This window comes from Macrotis lagotis, chromosome 2 (assembly GCF_037893015.1).
Source record: "Macrotis lagotis isolate mMagLag1 chromosome 2, bilby.v1.9.chrom.fasta, whole genome shotgun sequence".
Lineage (NCBI taxonomy): Eukaryota > Metazoa > Chordata > Mammalia > Peramelemorphia > Peramelidae > Macrotis > Macrotis lagotis.
The window spans coordinates 295,239,807-295,264,346 of record NC_133659.1 but is presented as its reverse complement, the minus strand read 5'-3'; the positions used below and the strand labels follow the sequence as shown (position 1 = coordinate 295,264,346).

The following is a 24,540-nucleotide window of genomic DNA, read 5'->3' as shown; positions in this document are numbered from 1 at the left end:
TAGCTATTGTTATGTATGCCTGCTCAATGATAAGCCATATGTTGGCAAGGACCATGTGTTATACAAACTTCTCATTCCCCTAAACTCTGAATTATCTCCATATGGTAGACACCTAATATTTGGTTGATGAATGAATGAATGAATGAATGAATGAATGAATGAACCAGATTTACATGGTTAAAAATGATAAGAAAGATTGGCAAGAGCTAATGAATTATCTCACACTGACCATCCCTGACATTACTGGATTCAATTTATATAATATAAGCCTGTAAAAATAGCTTTGGAAGCTGGGACCACAAGGCAGAGCCTCAGGAGAAATGGAGGTGGCTTCTTCAGAAATGTGACCTGAACGTCTCAGTCTTCCCAGTGACATCATTCTGATACTTTCAGACCCTGCCATAGCTTCCTTCTTCAAAGGTTAGAAAATAGCTTAGATATTAAAGAATATTTCTTCTTCATTAACTACAAAACTGTACATATACTTGGTCCAGCAATAGCACTACTAGGTCTGCATCCCAAAGAGATCATAAAAGAGGGAAAAGACCCATGTGTACAATAATGTTCATAGCAGTTCTTCTTATAGTGACAAAGAATTGGAAATTGAGGGAATACCCATCAATTGGAATGACTAAATCTTATAGATTGTTCTAGAAGAAATGATGGATTATGGATCATTCTATAAGATTGTTCTATAAGAAATGAATGGATTTCAGAAAAACCTGGAAAGACTTAGATGAACTGATGCTGAGTGACGTGATTAGAACCAGTAGAACATTGTAAGCAGTAACAGCAACCTTGTGATGATCAATTATGATAGACTTAGATCTCCTCAGCAATATAGTAATCAAAGAAAATTCTAAAAAAACATTATGGAAAAATATCATCCACATCCAGAGAAAGAACTATGGAGTCTGAATACAGATCAAAACATCTGTTTTCACATTTTATAATTGCCGTTTTGTTCTTTCTCATGGCTTTTCCCTTTTGTTCTGATTCTTCTTTCACACTATGACTAATATGAAAATATTTGTAACATGATTGTGCATGTATAACCTATATCACTTTATTTGCAATCTTAGGGAGATGAGTGGGAGGGGTAAGGAGTGAGACCATTTTATAAAAATGAATGTTGAAAACTATCTTTACACACGATCAAGAATATTAATTAAATTTTAAAAACTGACTTCTGTTATCAGATAGATCACTTACTTGCAAAGATCATTGATACAGCTTGCAATATAGGAATATGGATCAATATATTCATGACAACTGAGGAAAGGAAACTGCAGCAGTATCTGGCATTTGAAGAAAATCACCTGCCCAGAAGAAGAGTATGGTTAGACAGTGAACTGTTCTCATGTTTCCTCCCCATCTGTCATATTATATGTGTCTCAAAATTACTTAAGAAAATGGGCCTTCTCTGATGCTGAGTGAAGTGAGCAGAACCAAGAGGACATTGTTCACATTAACACTGTGATATGATCAGCTTTGATGGATGTTGTTCCTCTCAGTAGTTCAGTGATCAAGGACCATACTGAAAAACCTGTTATGGACAATGCCATCCACATCCAGAGGAAAAAACTATGGAGTTTGAATTCAGAGCAAAGCATACTATATTCACTTTTTAAAACTTCTTTTATTTTTTTCCTTTCTCATGTTTTTCTTCTCCTTGGTTCCAATTTTTCTTTCACAACATACTGATATGAAAATATGTTAAACAAGATTGTACATGTACAACTTTTATCAGATTGTTTGCTGCCATGAGGAGGGAAGGGAGGGTGGTAGAAAAATGTGGAACTCGTAAACTTGAAAATGGATGAATGTTGAAAACCACCTTTGCATATAATTGGAAAAATAAAATTTAAATAAAAAAAGAAAATGTACCTTCTCTTTTCTCCATTTTTCCAGAAAAGAAAAAGAAGACAAAAAAGATTTATAAAATAAGTTTTTCCTCAGAAATAATTTATATCATTACTTATTTTAAAAGCTGGATTTGTGAGAAATTCAAAGGGTAGAACTGCCTCCACTTGTGAAATGGGTCTGCTCTGCAGTTTGTAGACCAGGAAAGTCACCTGGGACATTGGGTATTTCAATAATCTGTCCACCAAGTGGAACTTTACCCCAGAACTCTCTGTCTCTGAGACTCACCTTCTAACATGTAAACCATGACTCTCTTGCAGTCTTACCATAAAAAAACCTCATTTATTAATGAACAGAGATCTCACAAAGCCATTTTATTCAAACGGCAATAGATTCCAAAGATTTATAATTCTATTATGTGACTCTCTCCTCCACTATACAGATTGCGTCCCTCCCACACCCTTTTCCATATTTTACTACACACCATCATGGGATAGCTAGATTGCCCAGGAGACAGAGTGTTGGCTTGGAGTCAGGCAGTCTCAAGTCTGTATCCTGCCTCAATCTCCTAGTCTCATTAAGCCACTAAACTTCAATTTCTTCATTTATAAAATGGAGAGAATGAGAGCACTTTCCTCACATGACTGTTGTAAGGATCCAATGAGATGGCATATGGAAAATCCCAAGAAAACTTTAAAGTGCTATATAAATGCTAAGTATTATCATTAATCATTATTGTCATTATTATCATGGGTTCAACCTACTAAGTGACAGATCCAAGAGTTGAATCTAGATCTTAGGAATGAATGAATGAATGAATGAATGAATGAATGAATATTTAAGTACTTACTAAGTACTGAACTTTTGACTTTGTCTCCACTATACTAATCTTCAGATCTCCCACTAAACCCAGGCTACAGAAATTGCTTTTTTTCCCCTGTATGGTAGGATCAGTTAGATCTTACATTCTCATGAACTAACATTTGAGAAGTCAAGGTAAACTTCAGGTTACAATGAGTGACCTCTGTGGGCTAAAGCTTCCTGGCAAAATTTGACATAAAGATTATAAGAATGCCCTGTTTTAGAATTGGGGGAGAGGGAAGTGCTAAATATGTAAAAGAAATGTGACATTTTCTTTGCCTTAAAATTGACTAAATTTTGAAATCAACTTAATAACATTGTCATAAATGATTAAAAATAAAGGCAACTTACTTCAAAAGAGTGAATTCCTGTAGAGCACGGGCTTGGAAAGTCTGAGGCAGTACCTATACACATAGCATCTTCTGCCGTTTGGACAGACCAGCTATTGGCAAACATGGCGACATCTTCTGTAACTTCATCTGTTGCACAAAAATATTAGCAAACATGATTGTGCATGTATAACCTATATATTACTGGGGATTCTCCCCTTCTAGTTCCTCTAACAAGGAAGATTATTAATACCTTCTTTGGTGTTTCCCAGAGCACTGAGAATATAAATTCCTTTCCCCGGGCTACACAGCAGACATGCATTAGAGGCAAGATCTGAACACAGGTCAGCTTTATATCCACTATGCCATCCTGCCTCTCATAATTCAATGATGCTAATTTAAAGTCTAACTACATATCACACTCCTTAAAAAAAAGCTTTTACCAAAAAAAAAATTCCATGTTATTACTGTAAAATCAAAAAGGGATTTCATTCCTAGTAACTCATGTAATCTAAGCCTTATTCATCCTACCTAATTTCAAGACAAGTGATGAATGTTGACATTCAGATCCCAGAGTTCTAATTAGAGGAAATAAATGACATATTGTTCACTAAATCTCACTGTAATTAATTAAAGGGACTCCAAAAGCTGGCTTGCTGTTTTTTAAGGAACTTCTAATCTTGAACTTTATAAGTATTAGCCTGACTGATTTGAAATCTAAAATGTAAATGCCTACTGTGGGACATCTCACAGATCAGAGAATTTTAGAACTGAAAGGAGCCTTGGGAATCATTTTTTATGTAGCCCTTGGTCTCAAAAGGCATGAATTATGGAGAGGGCACATTCAGTTTCCACTTGGCAAAAAATTTAAACTTTCCTGGCCACACATACACAATGAAAAGTAGAATTTCTTTGTGATACAACCCCTGAAGCATAAAAAAGCATTAAAAAAAATACAGATGAGAAATTACATTCTCAACTGCATTTCATCAAACTGCTTAGTTGCCCCTTAAATACGATTTATATAAGAAAAACAGAAACTGGATTTAGAAAGAATAGCAATCATCTTAAAACGAAATGTTATAAACCTTGCACCTAGATTTGTCCTTGCTTAAGACAGTATTGCAGGGTTGAGGGAGGAGAGGCTTTACCTAGGAAACCTATGAAATTGCTCGAAGTTACCTACCAATCGTTTCCATTCCCTTAGTTTCAGAGAAGTCAAGAAATAAAAGTGTATTCAGTGTTCTCCTACTTTTCTTTTAGGAAACTGTCTTGTCCCCTTGGTTGCATTTTCTTTTATTGATTCTGATTTCTGGTAACCCAGTATCCTCAGTTTATATCCAAAGTCCCACTGTTGCATCCAATCTCTATGTGTTCTCCCTTCCATAGGGAGCCTTAAACTCTGCACTATCAGGGTGTACCAGATCCACCATCATAATTCTTCCCCCCACCAAGTTTATGTAACTCCTACCCTGGTTTCTATGCCCTGCTCTCTGGACAAGCTCTAGGTACTCTTTTTGTTTTATTTTGCTAGGCAATAGGGTTAAGTGATTTGTCCAAGGTCACACAGCTAGGTAATTATTAAGTGCCTGAGGTTGGATTTGAACTCAGATCCTCCTGACTCCAGGGTCTATGCTCTATCCACTGCATCAACTAGCTGCCCCTTCTAGGTACTCTTTTTAAAGCCAAAAGTGACCTTTTCCTTTGATCCCTTAGGAACTGAAACAGATTGACTGGATTTGTATTCCTGAACCTCAGTTTAAAATACAGGAATCCTGGTCAGAGATGGCATATACCTAATAAGATGAGAATATATTTACTTGCCATATTACATCCTCATCTAAACAATGGAAAAGGAAGGCAGAGGAAGAAAATTGTCTATGCATTTAGCAGGAATTATCCCTTTGTTTCTTATTCATTCACTAAGTAAGATTTCACAGAGTCTAGCAACAATGTAAGAAAAAGAGAGGAAACAGTGGCATAGTAGATAAAGTACCGGCCTTCGAGTCAGGAGTACCTAGGTTCAAATCTGTTCTCAGACACTTAATAATTACCTAGCTGTGTGGCCTTGGGCAAGCCACTTAACCCCGTTTGCCTTGCAAAAACCTAAAAAAAAAAGAGAGAGAGGAAAGGAAAGGAAATAATCATTTATATAGCATATAGGTCATATATATGTGTGTGTATAAAAATATTTGTATATAGCACATAGCATACAATGCAGATACTATTACACATTATAAATATCTCATTTGATCCTCATAACACTACTAAGAGGTACTGATAATGGATTAGCTCCACTTGCCCAAGGTCACACAACTAATAAGTGTCTGAGGCTACATTTGAACTGAGATCTTCCCGACCTTAGGCTCAGAGATCTAAAGATCCAGAAAATTCATGGGAGATAAAGAACATAAAAGTATCTAGCAATCCAAAACACAGTGCCATAACCTAATTATAAATGCATACATGGGTAACAAACATAGGCACCATAACATGGGGAGATAAGTTTAACTTCATAGATATCACTAAAATTTAATGGAATAAGGCCCATGACTGGAATACAGCTTCAAATTTGTAAAAAAAGAAGGAAGACAGGTAAGAGGAGCAGGAATTTGGAAGGTGGGGTGGGCAAAAGGAGAATGTCATATTAAGAAGACACAATCATATGTAGAAATACAGGAACCAAAGTACAGTAAAGAACATCCAGAGATTAACAAATGAAAGCTATATCATCATAAGAGTATACTACAGACACTTCATTGGAAAGAAGAAACAAGAAAATCATTACAAACTGGTCTCAGAGGTATGGTGAGAGGTATGGTTCATCTGCTCAAACTGTCTATCCACCAAAACATGAAGAGTGTGGCATTTAATAGCTTTCAAAATTCTCCCCACATTTCTAGGCTTAATATACATTGCTTTATACATCTATCTATTAGAATTAGAATTCTTAATCTCCTCAAAGGCTTTAACTCAGGTGCCACTTTCCTTTATAAAACATTTTTTAATTCACTTAGTTTTTGTTGTTATTGTCTCTTCTCAAATTACTTCATATTTCTGTGCTGGCATACATATTGTAATGTAAGCTCTTTGAGGGCAAGGAATATCTAATTTTTTTATGTCTTTATATTCCCAATCCTTAGAATTCTTTTTTTGGTGTTGTTTTGTTTTTAGGTTTTTTGCAAGGCAATGGGATTAAGTGGCTTGCCCAAGGCCACAATTAGGTAATTATTAAGTGTCTGAGGCCAGATTTGAAGTCAGGTACTCCTGACTCCAGGGCCAGTGCTCTATCTACTGCGCCACCTAACCGCCCCTTAGAATTCTTTTGTATCTCATGGTCAACTGAAAAATGTTTATTGATTTGAGTTAAATATTACTCTCATTAACCTGAAAGGATTAGTGTGAAAAGAGATGGGGAAAGGGAAATGATCTAACTCCATTTTAAAAATCTGTGTTAGAACAGGAGAGGAAACACGTGTACAAAAATATGTATGGGAGCTCTTATAGTGTCAAAGAATTGGAAAGTGAAGGGATGCCCATCAGGTGGGGAATGGTTGACCAAATTGAGGTATAGGCATGTAATGGATTTATTGTTCTATAAGAAATCATGAGGGACAGGACTTCAGAATAGTCTAGAAAGATTTGAATGAACCAATGCTGAGTGAAGTGAACAGAATCAGAACATTGTATATAAGCAACAGTGGGTGATGATCAACCATGACAGATTTGCAAAATTAGCAGTATAATAATCAAAGGCAATTCTGACAGTCTTATGGTGGAAAATACCTTTGATGTACTATCATCAATTTTTGAAAGTTGTCTTATGGTTTTCCCCTCTAATTTTTTCCATTTTCAATTAAATTTTTTTCTCACAGCAGGATAAATATGGATATATGTTTAACATAGTTATATGCATATAACCTACATTAGATGTCTTTCTGTCAGGGAAGGGGGGAGGGAAGAGGAGGGAGAAAAATGTGAAACTAAAAATATTACAAAAAATAATTGTTGAAAACTATCTTGGCATGTAATTGGACCAATAAATAAATAAAATATTTAATTAAAAAAAGAGGAGAGGGAAGTCTAGCAAAGTAGGTATGGTATAGAGTTGGGAGAACAGATTTCAAGCACTCAAAGAAAGATTCCTAGTGATGAAAATTTTCTTTTAAGACTGTTTCCCCATCTCACCTAGGATCATTCAGAGGCTGAATCCTCCTGTGAATCAGCAGATAAACCTTCACCTACTGTAGTTATGACCCAGACTTGTTCTTTCCTATTGATGAGACTGGAGCCCTACATCAAGAATTCATGATATGGGTACTCTGCCCATCTTTCAGAACTCCATAAGGCAGTCATCCAGGATCCTCAGCCTCCTGTTTAGCAGGGATCATAGACATACCTACCATGCTTGGCCCATGGACTAAGATTCCACAAAGGAGAATAGACTCATTGCTCCTGTTTTGGCAAGTTTAATGATTTTTGACATGCCTATGATTTGATCTTACACTGAGAGATTCCTCAGAAGAAAACATATAGGAAGTTGTATGTGGCTCAAACCTTTCCTTTGCTTCTCAAAACTTAGCTGTGGGTACAGCTAGGTGGCACAGTGGATAGAGCACCGGCCCTGGAGTCAGGAGTACCTGAGTCCAATTCCAGCCTCAGACACTTAATAATGACCTAGCTGTGTGGCCTTGGGAAAGCCACTTAACTCGATTTGACTTGCTAAAACCTAAAAAAACCCTTAGCTGTACCCCACATCATCAAGACCCTATTCACTTCCAAGGATTCAACAAATCACTGTGCTCTGTTAATGATATGTAACGATTATCCATTTCAGGTGGAATATTTGCATTTTGACAGAATACTTTTGGCAAAAATAATTTTAACATAAAGATATAAATATAATTTTGAAAATGTCAAGCATAAAATATGAAAAGATGACTAGGTTATACCTAGAAACCCATAAGTCTTTCAGTTACTTCTGTTGATTAGATTTGGAGAAGTCTGCTCTGCTTATTAAAGAGATAAACAGCTCTCTTTCATTTTATAAATTTATTTTGTGGATATATAATAGTGAAGTCCCGAACAATTCTTTCATTCCTTGACCAGTGCATGTTGGTGTCTCTATTGAAAACAGATCCAGTTTTTAAGAAATCATCAAGGTCACTCAAACAACAGACAATCTGCCTGAGTAAAATGTGATGATTTCAGGTTAATTTTAGTCCATTTACCAAACCAACTGGCTAGTGTGAAATATAAAATTTAAGTTGTTCATTTTTCCATTCATCATCTTAATACATAAAAGTGACTATTTTGGAAAAATCACTTCCTATATATTGGAAATTAATGTGGTCTATTGGAGTTTAAAAGAACGTCATTCTCTAAACAACAAAAGTATCTCACAAACAAGGATGCCCATTATCACCACTACTATTCAATATTATATATTAGAAATGTTAGCTTCAGCAATAAGAGAAGAAAAAGAAATTGAAGGAATTAGGATTGGGAAGGAAGAGACAAAACTCTCACTCTTTGCAGATGACATGAGAGTATACCTAGAGAATCCCAAGAAATCATATAAAAAACAAGTAGAAATAATCAGTAACTTTAGCAAAGTTGCAGAATATAAAAATAAACCCTCATAGATTCTCAACATTTCTATCATATGACTAGCAAGAAATAGCAGAAAGAGCTAGAAAGTGAAATCCCATTCAAAGTAACCTCAACAATATAAAATACATGGGAGTCTATCTACTCATGGATAGAGCAAACTAATATAATAAAAATTACAATTCTACCAAAATTAAACTACTTGTTTAGTACCCTCCAAATCAAAATTCCAAAAAATTACTTTAATGGGTTAGAAAGAATTCTAAGTAAATTCATATAGAGAAATAAAAAGTTGAGAATTTCCAGGGATTCAATGAAAAAAGTCTAAAAGAAGGTAGCTTAGCCTTACCAGTTCTAAAATTATATTATAAAGCATAAGTCATCAAAGCTGTCTGGTAATGAAAAAGAAACAGAGTGGTGGATCAGTGGAATAGACTAGGTGCAACAGCAGGAAATGATTATAGTAATCTGCTGTTTGATAAACCCAAAGAGTCCAGCTATTGGGATAAAAAATCTCCTTGATAAAAAACTGTTGGGAAAATTGGAAGTTAGTATGGAAGAAACTTGAATTAGACCAACACCTCATACCTTATACCATGATAAGATCACAATGGATACAGCTTCTAGACATAAGACAACAATATTATAAGCAAACTAGAAGATCAAGGACTAGTCTACCTGTCAGATCTATGGAAAGGGAAGCAGTTTATGACCAAGGAAGAGATGGAGAACATCATTAAAATCAACTAGATAATTTTGATTACATTAAATTAAAAAGCTTTTGCACAAACAAAACCACTGTAACAATATCAAAAGAAATGTAGTAAATTGGAAAACAATTTTTACAACTAGTATTTCTGCCAAAGGACTCATTTCTAAAATATGCAGAGAACTGAGTCAAATTTTCAAAAAAAAAATCCATTCCCCAAGTGACAAATGGTCAAAGGATATGGAAAGGCAATTTACAGATGAGGAAATCAAAGTGATCCGTAGTCAAATGAAAAATTGCTCTAAATCTTTGCTTATTAGAGAAATGCAAATTAAAACATCTCTGAGGTACCACCTCACACCTCTCAGATTGGCCATTATGACCAGAAAGGACAATGATCAATGTTGGAAGGGATGTAGGAAATCTGGGACACTAGTACATTGTTAGTGGAGCTGTGAACTGATCCAGCTTTTCTGGAGAGCAATTTGGAATTACACCCAAAGGGCAACAAAAATGTACATCCCCTTTGATCCAGCTATACTACTACTGGTCTATACCCTGAAGAGATTATGAAAAAGGGTTAAAAATATCACTTGTACAAAAATATTCATAGCTGCCCTGTTTGTAGTGGAAAAGAATTGGAAATTAAGGGAATGTCCTTCAATTGGGGAATGGCTTAACAAACTGTGGTATATGAATGTCATGGAACACTATTGTTCTATTAGAAACCAGGAGGGATGGGAATTCAGGAATCCTGGAAGGACTTGCATGAACTGATGCTGAGCGAGATGAACAGAACCAGAAAAACATTGTGCATCCTAACAGCAACATGGGGGTGATGGTCAGCCTTAATGGACTTGCTCATTCCATCAGTGCAACAATCAGGCACAATTTTGGGATATCTGCAATGGAGAATACCATCTGTATCCAGAGAAAAAATCATGGAGTTTGAATAAAGACTTAAGACTATTACCTTAATTTTTAAAAAACACATTATCTTATTATGTAATTTTTCTGTCTCTTATACTTTATTTTTCTTTCTTAAGTATATGAATTCTCTCTCATCACATTCAACTTAGATCAATGCATACCACAGAAACAATGTAAAGACTAACAGACTGCCTTCTGTGGGGGGTGGGGGCAGGAAAGGAAGCACAATAAGGGGCAGAATTGTAAAACTCAAAATAAATAAATCTTTCAAAAAAGTATCTCACAGGGGCAGCTAGTTGGCACAGTGGATAGACACCAGCCCTGGAGTCAAGAGAACCTGAGTTCAAATCCGGTCTCAGACACTTAATAATTACCTAGCGGTGGGGCCTTGGGCAAGCCACTTAACCCCATTTACCTTGCCAAAAAAAAAAAAAAGAAAACAGAAAAAAAAAGTATCTCACAGATGAAAGCGAATGGATTATCAGATAGATAAGCAATACCTGGAAATAAACCCTTCCAAATTATTGTGCCATTTTCTTTGTATTCCTATGTATAGCACCCTCCCTTTCCAAAAAACTACCAATTTGCCACCTTACTGGGACTGGCTACAAAATATCTCTCCCTCAAGCAAGCAGATATTGTGTTCCAATTTTATATTTGCATTTACTCAAATGTAAAATATTTCCTGTTTTTCAAGGCTCACATGAAAGACAAATATCACTAAGTCAAATATCACTTAAAATCATCATACAGCAAAAGCAGCTGCCAGCTGATATTTCTCATAGTCTATTTGAGGTAAATAGGATCTTCGACAGGGAAAAAAGACATAATGCACCATCACCACCATCAACAACAATGTGTTTATTAAGTACTACTGTGTACCAAGGTCACCATCTCCTCTGTCTCCCAGACTCACAAACGTGATCTTCCTGGAGTTCAGGTCTGATGTCAAACCCCTCTCTCCCTCATCCAATAAACTTCTATGGCTCCCTATAAACTACAGGATTAAGTAAGAAATCATTTGTTTAGCTTTTAAAGCCCTTCATACTTGGGCCTCTTCCTATCTTTCTCCAGTCTTCTGACAGTCTTCTCTTTTCCCCTCTACATAATCTATGGTACAATGACCCTGACTGTCTTAATAGACCACAATCAGTCCCCCAATTCTGCCTTTTTGTTGGGTGTCTACCATGACTATGATGCTCTCCTCACCTTCACCGCCTGCCTTCCCTGATTTCCTTCAAGATTCGGCTCAACTCCTATCTTCTTCAAGCCCCCAGTTACTTTGGTTGTTCTAAATGTTGTACTTACCGTGCTGTATTTGCAGGTCATCAGACTGAATGTCATTATAATTCCCACAAAGACCACTGGTTTTTCCTTTGTGCTCCTCAGACAACTTGATGTAGATACCAGATATGCCATCCCATGCTAAAGAAAAGCCAAAGTTTGTTTTCACCAGAATGTAGTCTGCAAGCCTCTCGATGTAAATGTGCCCAATTGTCTGTGGCAATGTCAACCTAGAAACATAAAGCAAATGTCTTACTAAGAACTCTGATGTGAAGTCAATGATAATGACCTTGGAGAAAAAGTCTTTTAGGATTATCTGGCTCTTCAACTGAGAGAGAAATGCCCCACTTCAGTATTAATAGACCTGGACAATGCATAGGTTAGTTCAATTTAATTCAACCATTAATCAATCTATCAACATGCAAATGTTATATATTCAAAGGACCTATTATGTACAAGCAATGTACTAGGCTCTAGAGATCCAAAGATAAAATAATATATAGTAATTTCAAGGAATTTGCAATCTAATGGGGATGAGAATTGAGATATCTAAAGAAATAGCTATAAAACAAAACAGAATGTGATCAATTCAAATGACGGATCCATTTCATTTCAGCTCATTTCAACTAACACAACCAATATTTATTAAGTTTTTACTATGTGCAAGTTACAAACTGCTCTAAATAACAATAAGAATAGCTCTTCAAGCTTTAGGAGAAAAGGAGAAGAGTGATATAGGAAGAAGAGGAAAAATCAAGAGAGCCAGCATAAAGGAGACTGGAGGAAGGGAAAGATTCAAGAAGCAGGAATGAAGGAGAGTGGGGAGCAAGTCCATTCTGGCACAGGATACAGCAATGAACAAACTCACAGAAAATGGAAATGGCAGTCCTGCTTGGAATCCTTCCTATATTTCCAATACTTACAGAATGAATCTACCTGCATGTACAACTGTTCTTCAAATTCAACACTATCCAAACTAAACTTAGGATATTTCCCAATAAAATCTTCTCTTCCTTCTGATTTCATTATCACAGTCAAAGACATTACCATTGATTCAGCCTCCCATGTTTGGGGGCTTACCAAATCCTTTTCATTTAATCCCTGCAAAGTCTCCTCCACCCTCTCCATTCCCACAAACAACTAGGAAAAATATCGCATATGCTGCTTTTCATTTACTTATCATACCCCTGCCTATTACAATAGACCCCTAACAGACTCCTTTTTCTTTCTTCCTGCCATTCCTCCTTTACAGAGGTATCATATTGATCTGCCTTAGGTAACAATTTGGTCATGTTACTTCCTTTGCTAAAAACAGAACCTTCAATGTTTCCCTTCCTACTGAGTGAAGTCAAAATCCCTTAGACTGGCCATTTAACCTCCCCAACATAGCACCATCAAATTTTTCAGCTTTATCTTCTATTGCTTCTCTCCATTCTATATAGCAACCAAAGTGAATAATTCACTTTATATGTATTTTACATATTCCTACTTCTGTATCTTTGACCATGCTTATTCCTTATGCTTAATGAACTGTCATTATTTGACCTCCTATCTCTTGAATTTTTAACTTTCCCGTAAAACCTGATTCAAATGTCACCTCTAAGAAAACTTTGTTGCCCTCCAGGAGACTTCATAAGGCAGGTTGCTTTTAATTTGATGAACTTATTTTGTATTATCATTTTGTATTAGAGTTGTTTATGCTACTTCTGTCCTGTTTTCTTAATGCATGGTAAGCCCTATGAGGGCAGGGACCATGTCTTATTCATTGATTCATTTAACATATTAAACAAATATCCATTTTGCACTGGCTGTATTGTAGCATACCTTCATTACTTCTTCCAATAGTATCCAATTGGTTTCAATTAATGTCTTAGTTTGGAGAAAAATTACTTTTATACTTATTTTTAGACCACTATTTTCTCACATATTGCAAAAGTTGTTTGGGGTAAAAGACAGAATTCTGGGCTTTGATTTGGGAAGACCTTCCTCTGATACTTAGTTGTTGCATGACCTTGGACAAGTTCATGTAACTTCTATGTAGCTCAGTTAATTGTATGTGACTTAAGTAGTAAATATGTTGCCAATTCCATATCAGCCAAGGCAAAGAAGCATTTTCCCATGTTAAGGAAATTACAGCCCTTTCACATATTCATCTGCCTATCCTCACATTGGGGAGCAGTTCAGTGAATAGAGTGCCAGTCCTCAATTCAGAAAGACTCACCTTCCTGAGTTCATATCTGATCTCAGACACTTACTAGCTGTGTGACCCTGGGGCAAGTCATTTAACCCTACTTATCTCAGTTTCATCATCTATAAAATGAGTTAGAGAAGAAAATGGGAAAATACTCCAATATATTTGCCAAGATAAACCAAATGGGGTCACAAGGAGTTGAATACAACTGAAAAACAAAATCCTCACATGAGTGTATATATTCAATTGACATTGATAGCTTCTTCATTAAAAAATATTTTAATATAAATTTAATACTATCAACAAGCACATGTTTCCATTTTTAAAGAACAGAGAAAGAAGATTGCATATGAAACTATGAAACTATGACTATAACTTGGGATTTTTAAAAGAATTATTCATTTTAGCATGATTGTTCCACCAACAACTAATTTGTCCTGTGTTCCATTCTAAACTTCCTTCTATTCTCTTCTGTGTATTTTTAAAAGTCCTTTGGAACCTCCTGTCAACCAAATAGCTTCAATACATTCCAAAATATCACTAAAACTCAACATCCAAGGGATGAATCCAACAGGATCTTCTCAGGAATATCTTCAGCATTTTTGTGACCTTCAACAATATTTGCTCAAATAATAAAAGATATAACAATGGCAGTACATGTCCCTAACAGTCCTTTCTCTCCTCCCTAATTCAATAAGAAGTACTAAAAGAGTACAGAATTCAGAGACCTGAGTTCAAATCCAACAGACTCTTTTGTAGCTAGGTATCTCTGGGTAAGTCATTGATTCTGCATCTAATTTTCCTCATCTCTTTTGCCACCTTCAACATAGGATGATTATGAAGAAAGTGCACTATTAAAAATAAAGGAAGTTATATGTATATATATATATTGAATGAATTAATTAATAGAAAAACAATCAATGAGTTAAAGAAGGAATAAATGAAAGAAAAGCATTATTTATTTATGAACATTTTATTACAAAAAATAGTAGATGAACTTTTTACTTATGAACTTTTTATGTACCAAGAATAGTAGATGCAAATAAAATGTGAGATATTCCTGTTTTCAGGTACATTCAAATGATAGAGACAATGCATTATAGGAGACTGGGGACCAGCAAAGGAAGCCACAAAGGTGTTGAGCAGAATAATAGGGCAGTCAGTTGATATATCTTATTGTAAATTAACACATTAAGAAGAAGGTACCCTAGAGATGGTGGAGATCTGGTGTAGTGGATAGGTTCCCTGGCATTCCAAATGGTATCTAATTAAATCAGGCCTGTGGATCATAAAGCAGAACTAAGATTACAAGTGGGTATGGGCATGGGATTACCTAACATTAATGACCAAATTATGATTGGTGTCATGAGGTCATGTCAACGAGTAGGAAAGAATGGGGAGAGAGAACTAGAACCCCAAATCAATGCAGGTTACTACCATAAGGGAGAGTCTGTCTTCAGGATCTATACTCATTCATGATATAATCTTAATAACTGCTTCACTTGCAGCCTTTAAAAAAATCACTAGTGTTATTTCACTTGAATGGTATATCATCAGGTTGAATTCCATCTCAGACACCGACCTTGACTAAGTTACTTTATAATCTCCCCTTCTTTACTTCTGAAATGATTAGACAATCACTATGAACCCTGGACAATATTAAATTCGTAATCTTATTGTAACACCAGCTTCCAAAGCCTCTCCCTTAGCGACTATGGATAGGTACCATATCGTTGAGAAGCCATGGCACCTTTTGAGGAAACTGAGAGTTTTCACTGGCCCTCTAAGATTACTGTCATGGCTTTAAAAAAGATTAAATGGAGTCCAGAGAAAAAGAAGATGAAGTGAACTGCCCTAAGAAAACTGTTTAAAATTTTGATCTTATAAAGAAGTATTTATAAAAAAAATTCTTAAAAGATATTGGTAATAATTCTGAGAGAGTTGAAGAGCAGTACTTCATTTCTAGGTATAAGAGAAGCCAGAAGTCGTAATAATTTTTAAGGGTGACAGCTTTAATATTTCTCACAGTTCACAGATTAAAAACATTTATGTCTTCATTTTATTGTCTGTTGCACTATCAACAAACAGTATAGACTGTAACCTTGATATTTCTTCCATTAAATTGATATTTATCGATATTATTAAATTGAGCATAGGAAATTTAAGTATTTGCTATTGAGAAAAGAGCAAAGAGATTTAGGAGAAGAGGTATCAACAATATATTTTTAAAAATCTTGTATATTGAGGTAGGATCTCAAAGATCCTTAATTATTGGGAGGAATGTTGAAATTTTAGTAATTAATATGGAACTACCAAAATAATTCTTTTTATTACCGTTGAACCCAGAATAAGAATGAATAAGGCAAATAAAGCAGAGCAAGGAGAAGGAAAAGTGATCACTTGGGCTGGGCCAAGCCTAAAATTCTTCCACACTGGGTTACTTTTTTTTTTAACTGGAACTATGATTTCATTGCTGTAGGAAAATTGTGAAGAACTCCCTTTCCCAGTCTAGTCAGGTATTTTCTGCAATTTATGGTCCCTAGGGATTTACCTGGGGTAGTGTGATAGTTTCATAAGACAGTGATTGACAGAAGTTCGACTTTGACCCAGGTCTTCTTGATTCTGAGGCAGCTATCTACCTATGATGCCACTATGACACTCTGCCTATTCATGCTAAGATTCAATTATATAATTATTAGTACACAATGAGAAAAGATCCATCTTTGCTACCCAAAGTAATCTGTGGCTTACAAGGGAAAAAAGTGGGGATAATTGAATATAGCTACATTTAATCAGCATAGATTCCTGATAAGAATCAGAGAACACCTAAGCATTTGATCCAAATCCATCAAAAATACCATTTCCCCTTACACATATGCACAAAGAAGGAACCTGGGGAGTATAGGGGAAGTGTAAGCATTTCTAAGTCCCAGTAACTCCCTTGGGGAAGACCTTTTTCACTCCCATGTATTAAAACTGTCTTATACATAGAGAATCAAAATACCTGTTTGTTGTACTGAATGACATTGTTTTTCACTGAAAAGCAGGTTATTGTACATGAATTTCCTGTGGTTCATTTGCTCAATGTCCAACAAGTTGATTTGTATTATAGATTATTTTTTTCTGAATCATATAAAGTCTTGGAGACCATTTAGGCCAAATTCCTTATCTCACAGTATGGAAACTAAGACTCAGGTAAAGCATATTTGGGGAAGATTGTTTTTAACCTTTTTTTAAAACAAAATCATTTGCTAATACAATAATCGTAGAAACAATTGTATTATATATGTCTCTAACTATTCTTCCCCTATCCCCAAACCTAAGAGGCATCAGGTAGTATAGAAAGGTTTTTGAACTTGGAGCCAGGAGAACTGTATTCAAATTCTGACCCTGATAAATCACTATATAACTCTGGGCAAGGCCTTGATTTTTTGCCTCTAAAATGGGAAAAGTAACACTTGTAAAACCTTCTTAATGAGATGATTGTAAGGACCATATATATATATATATATATATATATATATATATATATATATATATATATATATAGACAGAGAGACAGACAGAGAGACAGAGAGACACAGAGAGAAAAATAGCATGCCATAATGAATGACTGAAAAGCATTTATTGTTTGTCAATCACCTTCTAGGTATGAGAATACCAATATGAAAGTGAGGCAGTCCCTGAATTAAAGGAATTTACATCCTAATGGGTTCTCTGAAATTACTGTAAGTCTCTCACTGGATAAATTCTTAAATTAATTTTAGAAGAGGAAATCCTACCTTCTTCCCAAAAACTCATTTCCACTTTGAGCTACTTTGAAATTACTTTGCAAATTTCATTTGAGTGACTATCAGATCATACCTGATTCCATCTTTTTTTACTTCATGACCAGAAATGAGAATTTCTTCTTGGCTTGAAAAGAACAAGCTGACTGACCGACGACAATAGTACACAGAACCAGTGCATATGGGACTATTATGAACCTTGAAAGGAAAAAAAAAACAAGCACAGTTAATAGGATCCAAGAAAAAAACATAAGTTTACCAATGTTGCATTTCCACTGTCCCATGACTCACTGGCACTTTACAAATGATACATAGCTATACTTGGGAATTGCTTACTTTACGATGAAAAATTTAGAACAGAGGAGAAAATATTTTTTCTAACTGAAATATGAAAAAATTATAGTTGTTATCTTGAGCTCAGAAATTAATAAAGAGAATTGATTTGCTAAAATATATACATATAAATAGATAATAGATATGAGACTCAAGTCTTATTTGGGTTGGTTTCAACATTGTTTGGTCTTATATAGTACATTCTTTTTTTCAAAATCTGAAACTACCATGTAGAGTTTTGGAATTGAAGAACCCCATATCTTGTATTGGAAATAAGGAGTTCTACTGAACTCCAAACAATATATATGAAACTTGACATCACCTGGAAGAGAATCATGAAATATGACTTCAGTAGAACTTGGCCAAGGATATTTGGTAGTCTCCATGGTATAGTAGATTAAGGCTAAGAGCTGGAGCCAGGAAGGCCTGGGTTTGAGTTCCTTCTTTGACTTATATTAGGCATGTGATTCTGGGCTCCATTCATTTGACCCTTCAGCAACCTAGGCAGCTCTTTGAGTCTGAGACTATACGTGGCAGGTTAGGCAGTGATTTGCCCCATTAGAAGTAAATTTGATGTCTGTTAAATAAACTGGGTGTTCCTAGAAGTCTTAGTCTAACTTTTAACTTTAATAGCTTGAAAATTTATTGATTTGTGAGACACCCTATTTTTGAGTCTTTAGAAATATTCAGATTAAAACACACACACATGCACACACACACACCACATAAACATAGAGATAAAGAAGAGGAAATTAGGAAGGGAAAGGGAGAACAGGATGAGAGAAAGAGTATCAAAAGAAAACAATGGCATTCCAGATGTTTCCAATCTGGTAGAGGAAATGGAATTTCCATACTTAGAGGAAGTTACATTAAGGAAATCACAGGTCCGTATTTAAAACAAAACAGAGTGCAGAAGGTACTATATATAGCTTCACTAAAGAAAATTTGAGATTCCATGAGTAAAATAACTCCTAATATAAACAACATCTCAAAAGTAGAAATGGAGCTAGGGTTTCTTAATATTAATACATAAATATAATCTTTTCTTGAGCCTAAAATTCATGAAACATTGATGAATCACCTATTGTGTACAGAGAGAAATTAGGTGATGTAGTGAGTAGAGTAGTGGCCCTGGAGTCAGGAAGACCTGAGTTCAAATCAAACCTCAGCTACTAAATAGATGTAACTTAATCCCATTTGACTCAGATCCTTATGTGTGTATAAAAATAAGTTTGAGAAGAAAATGGCAACACTACTCCAGTATCTTTGCCAAGGAAACTCCAAATGAGGTCACAAAGAGTGAGATATGACTGAAATGACTCAACAACAACATTCATATAAAGACTTCCATGCAAGGGAAAAGAAAAACAAAAAATTTAGCAAAGTCTCTACCCTCCTGGAACTTAGAGCATTAGATGGGGATAAGATTTAATACAAGTAACAATAACTCACAATAATTCATGAATAAATTTAATGAAGTGTTGGTTGAGATTTGAAGGGGAAAGATGATTGCTCACAGAGGTGACTATTAATAGAGAAAGTGTTACTTGCCTCTTTGAGAAGAAATAACCAGATCCATTTGTAAGGAAGATTATTCTGACATTAAATATTCCAGGCATATTTTGAATTGAAGGAAAGGAAAGAGTGAAGGAAAAGAAGCTCTATTAGCTGATTACTAAAAAATAGTCCAGAGAAGCAGTAACAAGAACTTGTAATAGTATAATGGCAATAAGAATAGGAAGAAAGAAAGGAAGTTTAAAAAATATCATGAAGAGAGATCAGACAGGACTTCGAAAAATGGTTGAAGATAAAAGGTGGGAGAAAGGAAAGAGACATCTATCACATCCTCTTCTATTCATGAATCTTTCTATTTTCAATAATATTTACTTGTGTGTTTGTCTTTTCTCTATATTAGATCATATACCTCATGAGGACAAAGAAGCATTTATCTACATTTCTCTCCAAAAATCCAACACTGTTATCTGCATTAATTTGCTGCTTAATGAGTGCTGATTAAATTTGATTGTGAAGAATTGAGCATTTAATAGTTAAGCACGTATTACTGATGAACTTCACTGTCATATGGCACAATGGACTATCAATATTTGGTTCCTGATTATGATTTTATGATATGATAATAATATACTATATTTAGATTAAAAAAGACAAAGGATTACAGGATCGTATATTTAAAACTGAAAAGAGTCTTCAAGATCATTTTCCAAATGGCTACAAAACTAGGATACCCTGCATTCAGCCAAGCAAGACATAAAAATAAAAAAGGGCAAGCAGGAAGGATTGGTGGCACCAAGCCCTGGGAATCTGGGCTAGCGTGACAAAGGGCAGGCCACTGGAAAGAAAGCATCTAAGGTGGGGTCTGTAGAAGTCCTGGAGGGTAGAATAGGAACACTAGACACAACCAAGTCTTCCCACCTGGAGCCGGTCCTGTCTGTGTCATGGCTGCAGACAGATTTGCAATCCTGGGGAGTCATTACACTCCATTTAGTAACTTTCAACATGACTTATTTCCTCTCTGGGATTCAAGAATTTAATGACTTTTCTGTTGTTGCTATTGTTTGAAAAAGCTTCTCTGACTCCTTTCAGTATTTGTGCTCCTTTTCTTTTATCAGCACTTATTTCCATTCCTTTGTCACCAGGCCACCTGCTTTGTCTCCCTCCTTTGCTATCATTCCTTTGTTTCTGCTATCAAAACTATGCCATCTGCATATATTAATCTCTTATTGCATGTGAGAGGAGGAGATGACTCAAGCCATCCCAAACAAAGACAAGAGGAAGAAAAAAGTTTTAGGAAATCAAGACGGTGGGAAACTGCAACTCTTAAATCATACGTGGCTTAACAATATTTCTTGAACATGTACAAGTGAACCCTGTATACATCTGAGCTGAATGAATCATTCTCCCTTTTCATCAATATGAGCTTTTTATCTAAAAGGGATAACAGGAGAAGAAAGAAGAAAAAGAAAAACTGAGCAAAAAGAGGTAGTGAGGAACAATGGATAGAAAGCCAACCTTGGAGCCAGGAAAACGTAGATTATTCAAGTCCTGTCTGTCATGTGCTAGTCATGTGACCATGGACAAGTCACTTAACACCCAAAGAAACACAAAAAAAAAAACCTGAATTTTTTAAATCAAGGGAGAGATAAACAAAATTGAATATTTAAGTGTTTCTTTGATAAACAAATCTGAACTGTTTTTTATTGAACCAACTATAAGCTAATTCATTTTTTTCTAAGAGAAAAGAAAGAAAATTACATACTCTCTCAGCATGGTAAACTGTAAGTCATAGATGAGTCACCAATCTACATCAATGGAAGGAGTTTCCATACTGAGATTTTCCTGCATGAATGACATGACTGTCCAGACCCTCCACTCTCCCCCATAAACACACTCAAAATATATAAAAGGAACTATCACTGAGAAGAAAAGGAAATATGGAGAGGGAGAAAAAGTGAGGAATCTATTCACCCTACTCTCTCCAAACTTCAAAAACAATTACTCAAATGATATATCTTAAGGATAAAAACATATCACCTCATAGAAACTATTTTTCTATAGTGGCAGCAGAGTACTTCTGGGTGGCCTAATAAGTCTATTTCCATCCAAACATTCTCCGTCTTCTACCTTTGGTCCTATATTTACACTAAAATAATAGATTGATTCAGTTCACTCAGTATCCTTCTACTTCCCCCCACCCTTAAAAGCTGTTCAGAATGCTATCATCCTATATTTTCCAACATGAATCAACAACTTTTTAAGTCCTGTTACTTCCATCCCTGGGCTACTTACCCAAACAGTGTACTGGGGTTCTTGAGCACCACAGTCCTTTGCCAAAATGTAAGAACAGTTTCCTGGGAAGTAATAGTAGATGCCATCGAATGTTTCAAAATGGTATTGTCCCCAGGTTTTGCAGATTCCATCTCTCTCCTTACCTGTGTTAGGTACTGCAAGAAACAAAGCAAAATAAAGTCATGATTAGCAGACTTTCTTAATGGTCATTTTTTGCTATGACAAATCAATTCAGATTCTCATTTTAAAAGGCATAAACTTAATTTCGATCATTAGATTTTCATAACCAATATTGCAACATCTTTTGCAAGATCTCCAGACTTAGATTCAATCTAATTTCAGATACTTAGCTGTGTGACCCAGAAAAATTCATTTAATCACTAATTGTCTCAGTTTCCTCATTCACAAAAATGAGGATGATAATAAACCTTAGCTCTCAAAGTTATTGTGAGGATAAAATGAAAAAATAAATTTTATCTATAAAATGCTTTACAAACCCTAAAGCAATATGTAAACATTATATAAATATTATATGTTTATTATATCTGTATCTATTTATAAATAATATACATATATCATATGCACATGTATGTATAAAACACACACATATAAACACATACTTATCTGTGTCTATGTACTTATATGTATGAGTATATACTCACATGTATGTATCCATATACATACAGATATATATAGATATATAAACAAACCCTTTAGTTTTTCATATGTGGGTGTGAAAAACTATTTATAGTTAAGGAGTAGAAAGGTGTTATCAATAGGATACTACTAAACAATAAGTAATATATTCATGTAATGAAATACTTGTGTTCCTAAAAGGATGAATCTAAAAAATACTAAGAAGCGTAGGAAGATGTACAAAAACTGATGGAAAGTGAACCAAGCAGAACCAGTGGAACCTTTTCAAGTCCCCAATCAGTCCAACAAAGATTTAAGTTCAAATTCAACCTCAGATACTTACTAGCATTGTGATACTAGATAAATCACTTAAACTTTCTGTTTCCTTGTCTATAAACTGAAGGGATTGGATTTGAAGTCCATTAAGGTTCCTTCCAGCTCTAAATCTATGATTCTATGATCCTCCTATTTTACAGATGACAAAAATTAATTCCCAGGATAGTAAAATGACTTCCCCAGAGTTGTGCAGTGAGTACTGGGACCCACTCCAGGTCTTAACTTCAAATCTTACAGCAAACCCCAAGAAAATGAAGGAGTGTCAGTGAAACAATAAATTTGTCCATTATCTAGTCAAATGCAAACTTTGCAAGCTTTTTTAAATATGAGGAACTGTTCTATTCTTCTGTTTGTATTCACCTAGCCCAGTGCCTGTGGTCTAGCCAGTGCTTGATAAATATATCTTGAATTAAATTGATGTGAGAAACATGTTTTATTCAAGAAATTTATATGGAATTTTGAATCTATAACATCAAGTTGCAGGAAAATTCAAATAAAAGAAACACTTTATTTGCACTGCCTCTTTCTCTTATATTTATTACTTTTCCCACTATATTTTCTACCATCTATCCCTTCCTGGGTACCACTCCTATTCACTCTGGTGGAACTAAGGAATGGAAGGCAACCAGATACAGAAGAGAGTTGGCCAGAGAATCAAGAGATCTGAATTTGTCAGGTTCATCATGCCATACAATTTCCTACGTTTCTTAGAGTTTCTTAGGAATATTCCATTTCATTTATGTTAACCCAATGTGCATTGATATTATTTCCAGGTCTTTGCTAACACAAAAAAAGTATTCTAGGTTGGTTGATTATTGATTGCTTTTCTAAGCCCCAGGCCTATCTGTCAAAGCAGGAAATTAGACTAGATGACCTTTCTCTCCCTACTCATCTTCCTCCCCCTGTCCATTTCCCATATAACCTTCCCTTTTTAGCAGCAAAAAAGATTCCAACAATTTGATTTGCACAAATAGTATAAAAAATAAGTCTCAGAGCTAATAAGCATAAGTCACTCATGAGAATAAAATGAGCCAATTGAGTGGCAGATACCGATGTTTTTAACAAATAGGTTGACCTTGTACAAACTCTAGCCTTTTCATTTAGCAATGATATGCTCCTTTTTTGCTCCAAATCTCAACCTCCTCTCCCCCAATTCATTCAAAACAATGATAAATGAGCATGCTACATATAGGGACATGGTCAGTCACCAGCTCCAAATAATGTCTTATTTGTAAAAATAAGGAGGCAATTAGTGAGAAACCAGGCTCCATGCCTTGACTCTTTCTAAAGTAGAAGAGTAGCTTGTGAGAATAGATTGGGAGAAATGGCAAGGTAAGTATATCTATTTTCATTTATATTGGGGTTTTTTTTTTTTAGGTTTTTGCAAGGCAAATGGGGTTAAGTGGTTTGCCCAAGGCCACACAGCTAGGTCATTATTAAGTGTCTGGGATCGGATTCGAACCCAGGTACTCCTGACTCCAGGGTCTGTGCTTTATCCACAGCACCACCTAGCCGCCCCCTACATTGGTTTTTAAATTACCTCAAATTACCCAGTTTGAATTGTAGAGTTTCCAGTAGATTTACATTATGATTGCCATGGAGCTCTATGGATGAATGCTACTAGAGGCAATTATCCACATAAATTTCCCCTCAATTAAGAAATCGAATTCCCCTGCATATCTCTAAAACTTACCAATCTGGCACCTTTCCCCAAGGGCCTGAAATATCTGGCAGTCACATGTACCAGCCGCGGAACAGAAAGCCCCGTTTAGGCATTCATGAGGGCAAGAACCTGCAAATCAAAAAATAGTTGACTTCTGGAATGCCTCGCTTCATATAAACACAATAGATCAAGGTTGAGCT

The 24,540-nt window shown here is 35.4% G+C and overlaps 1 protein-coding gene across 3 annotated transcripts in view; it reads right to left on the bottom strand.

The window, feature by feature from the left end:
- Nucleotides 1–24,540, bottom strand: part of OTOGL (otogelin like) — a 228,740-nt gene that overhangs the window by 194,546 nt on the left and 9,654 nt on the right. For all 3 annotated transcript variants that reach the window (XM_074226513.1, XM_074226511.1, XM_074226512.1), the window contains exons 5-10: nucleotides 24,371–24,469; nucleotides 21,706–21,860; nucleotides 17,642–17,763; nucleotides 11,611–11,816; nucleotides 3,076–3,203; nucleotides 1,213–1,319 (exon numbers count right to left, since the gene is read on the bottom strand). In XM_074226513.1, coding sequence (XP_074082614.1) covers nucleotides 1,213–1,319; nucleotides 3,076–3,203; nucleotides 11,611–11,816; nucleotides 17,642–17,763; nucleotides 21,706–21,860; nucleotides 24,371–24,469 — 817 coding nt within the window. The remainder of the gene's footprint in view (nucleotides 1–1,212; nucleotides 1,320–3,075; nucleotides 3,204–11,610; nucleotides 11,817–17,641; nucleotides 17,764–21,705; nucleotides 21,861–24,370; nucleotides 24,470–24,540) is intronic.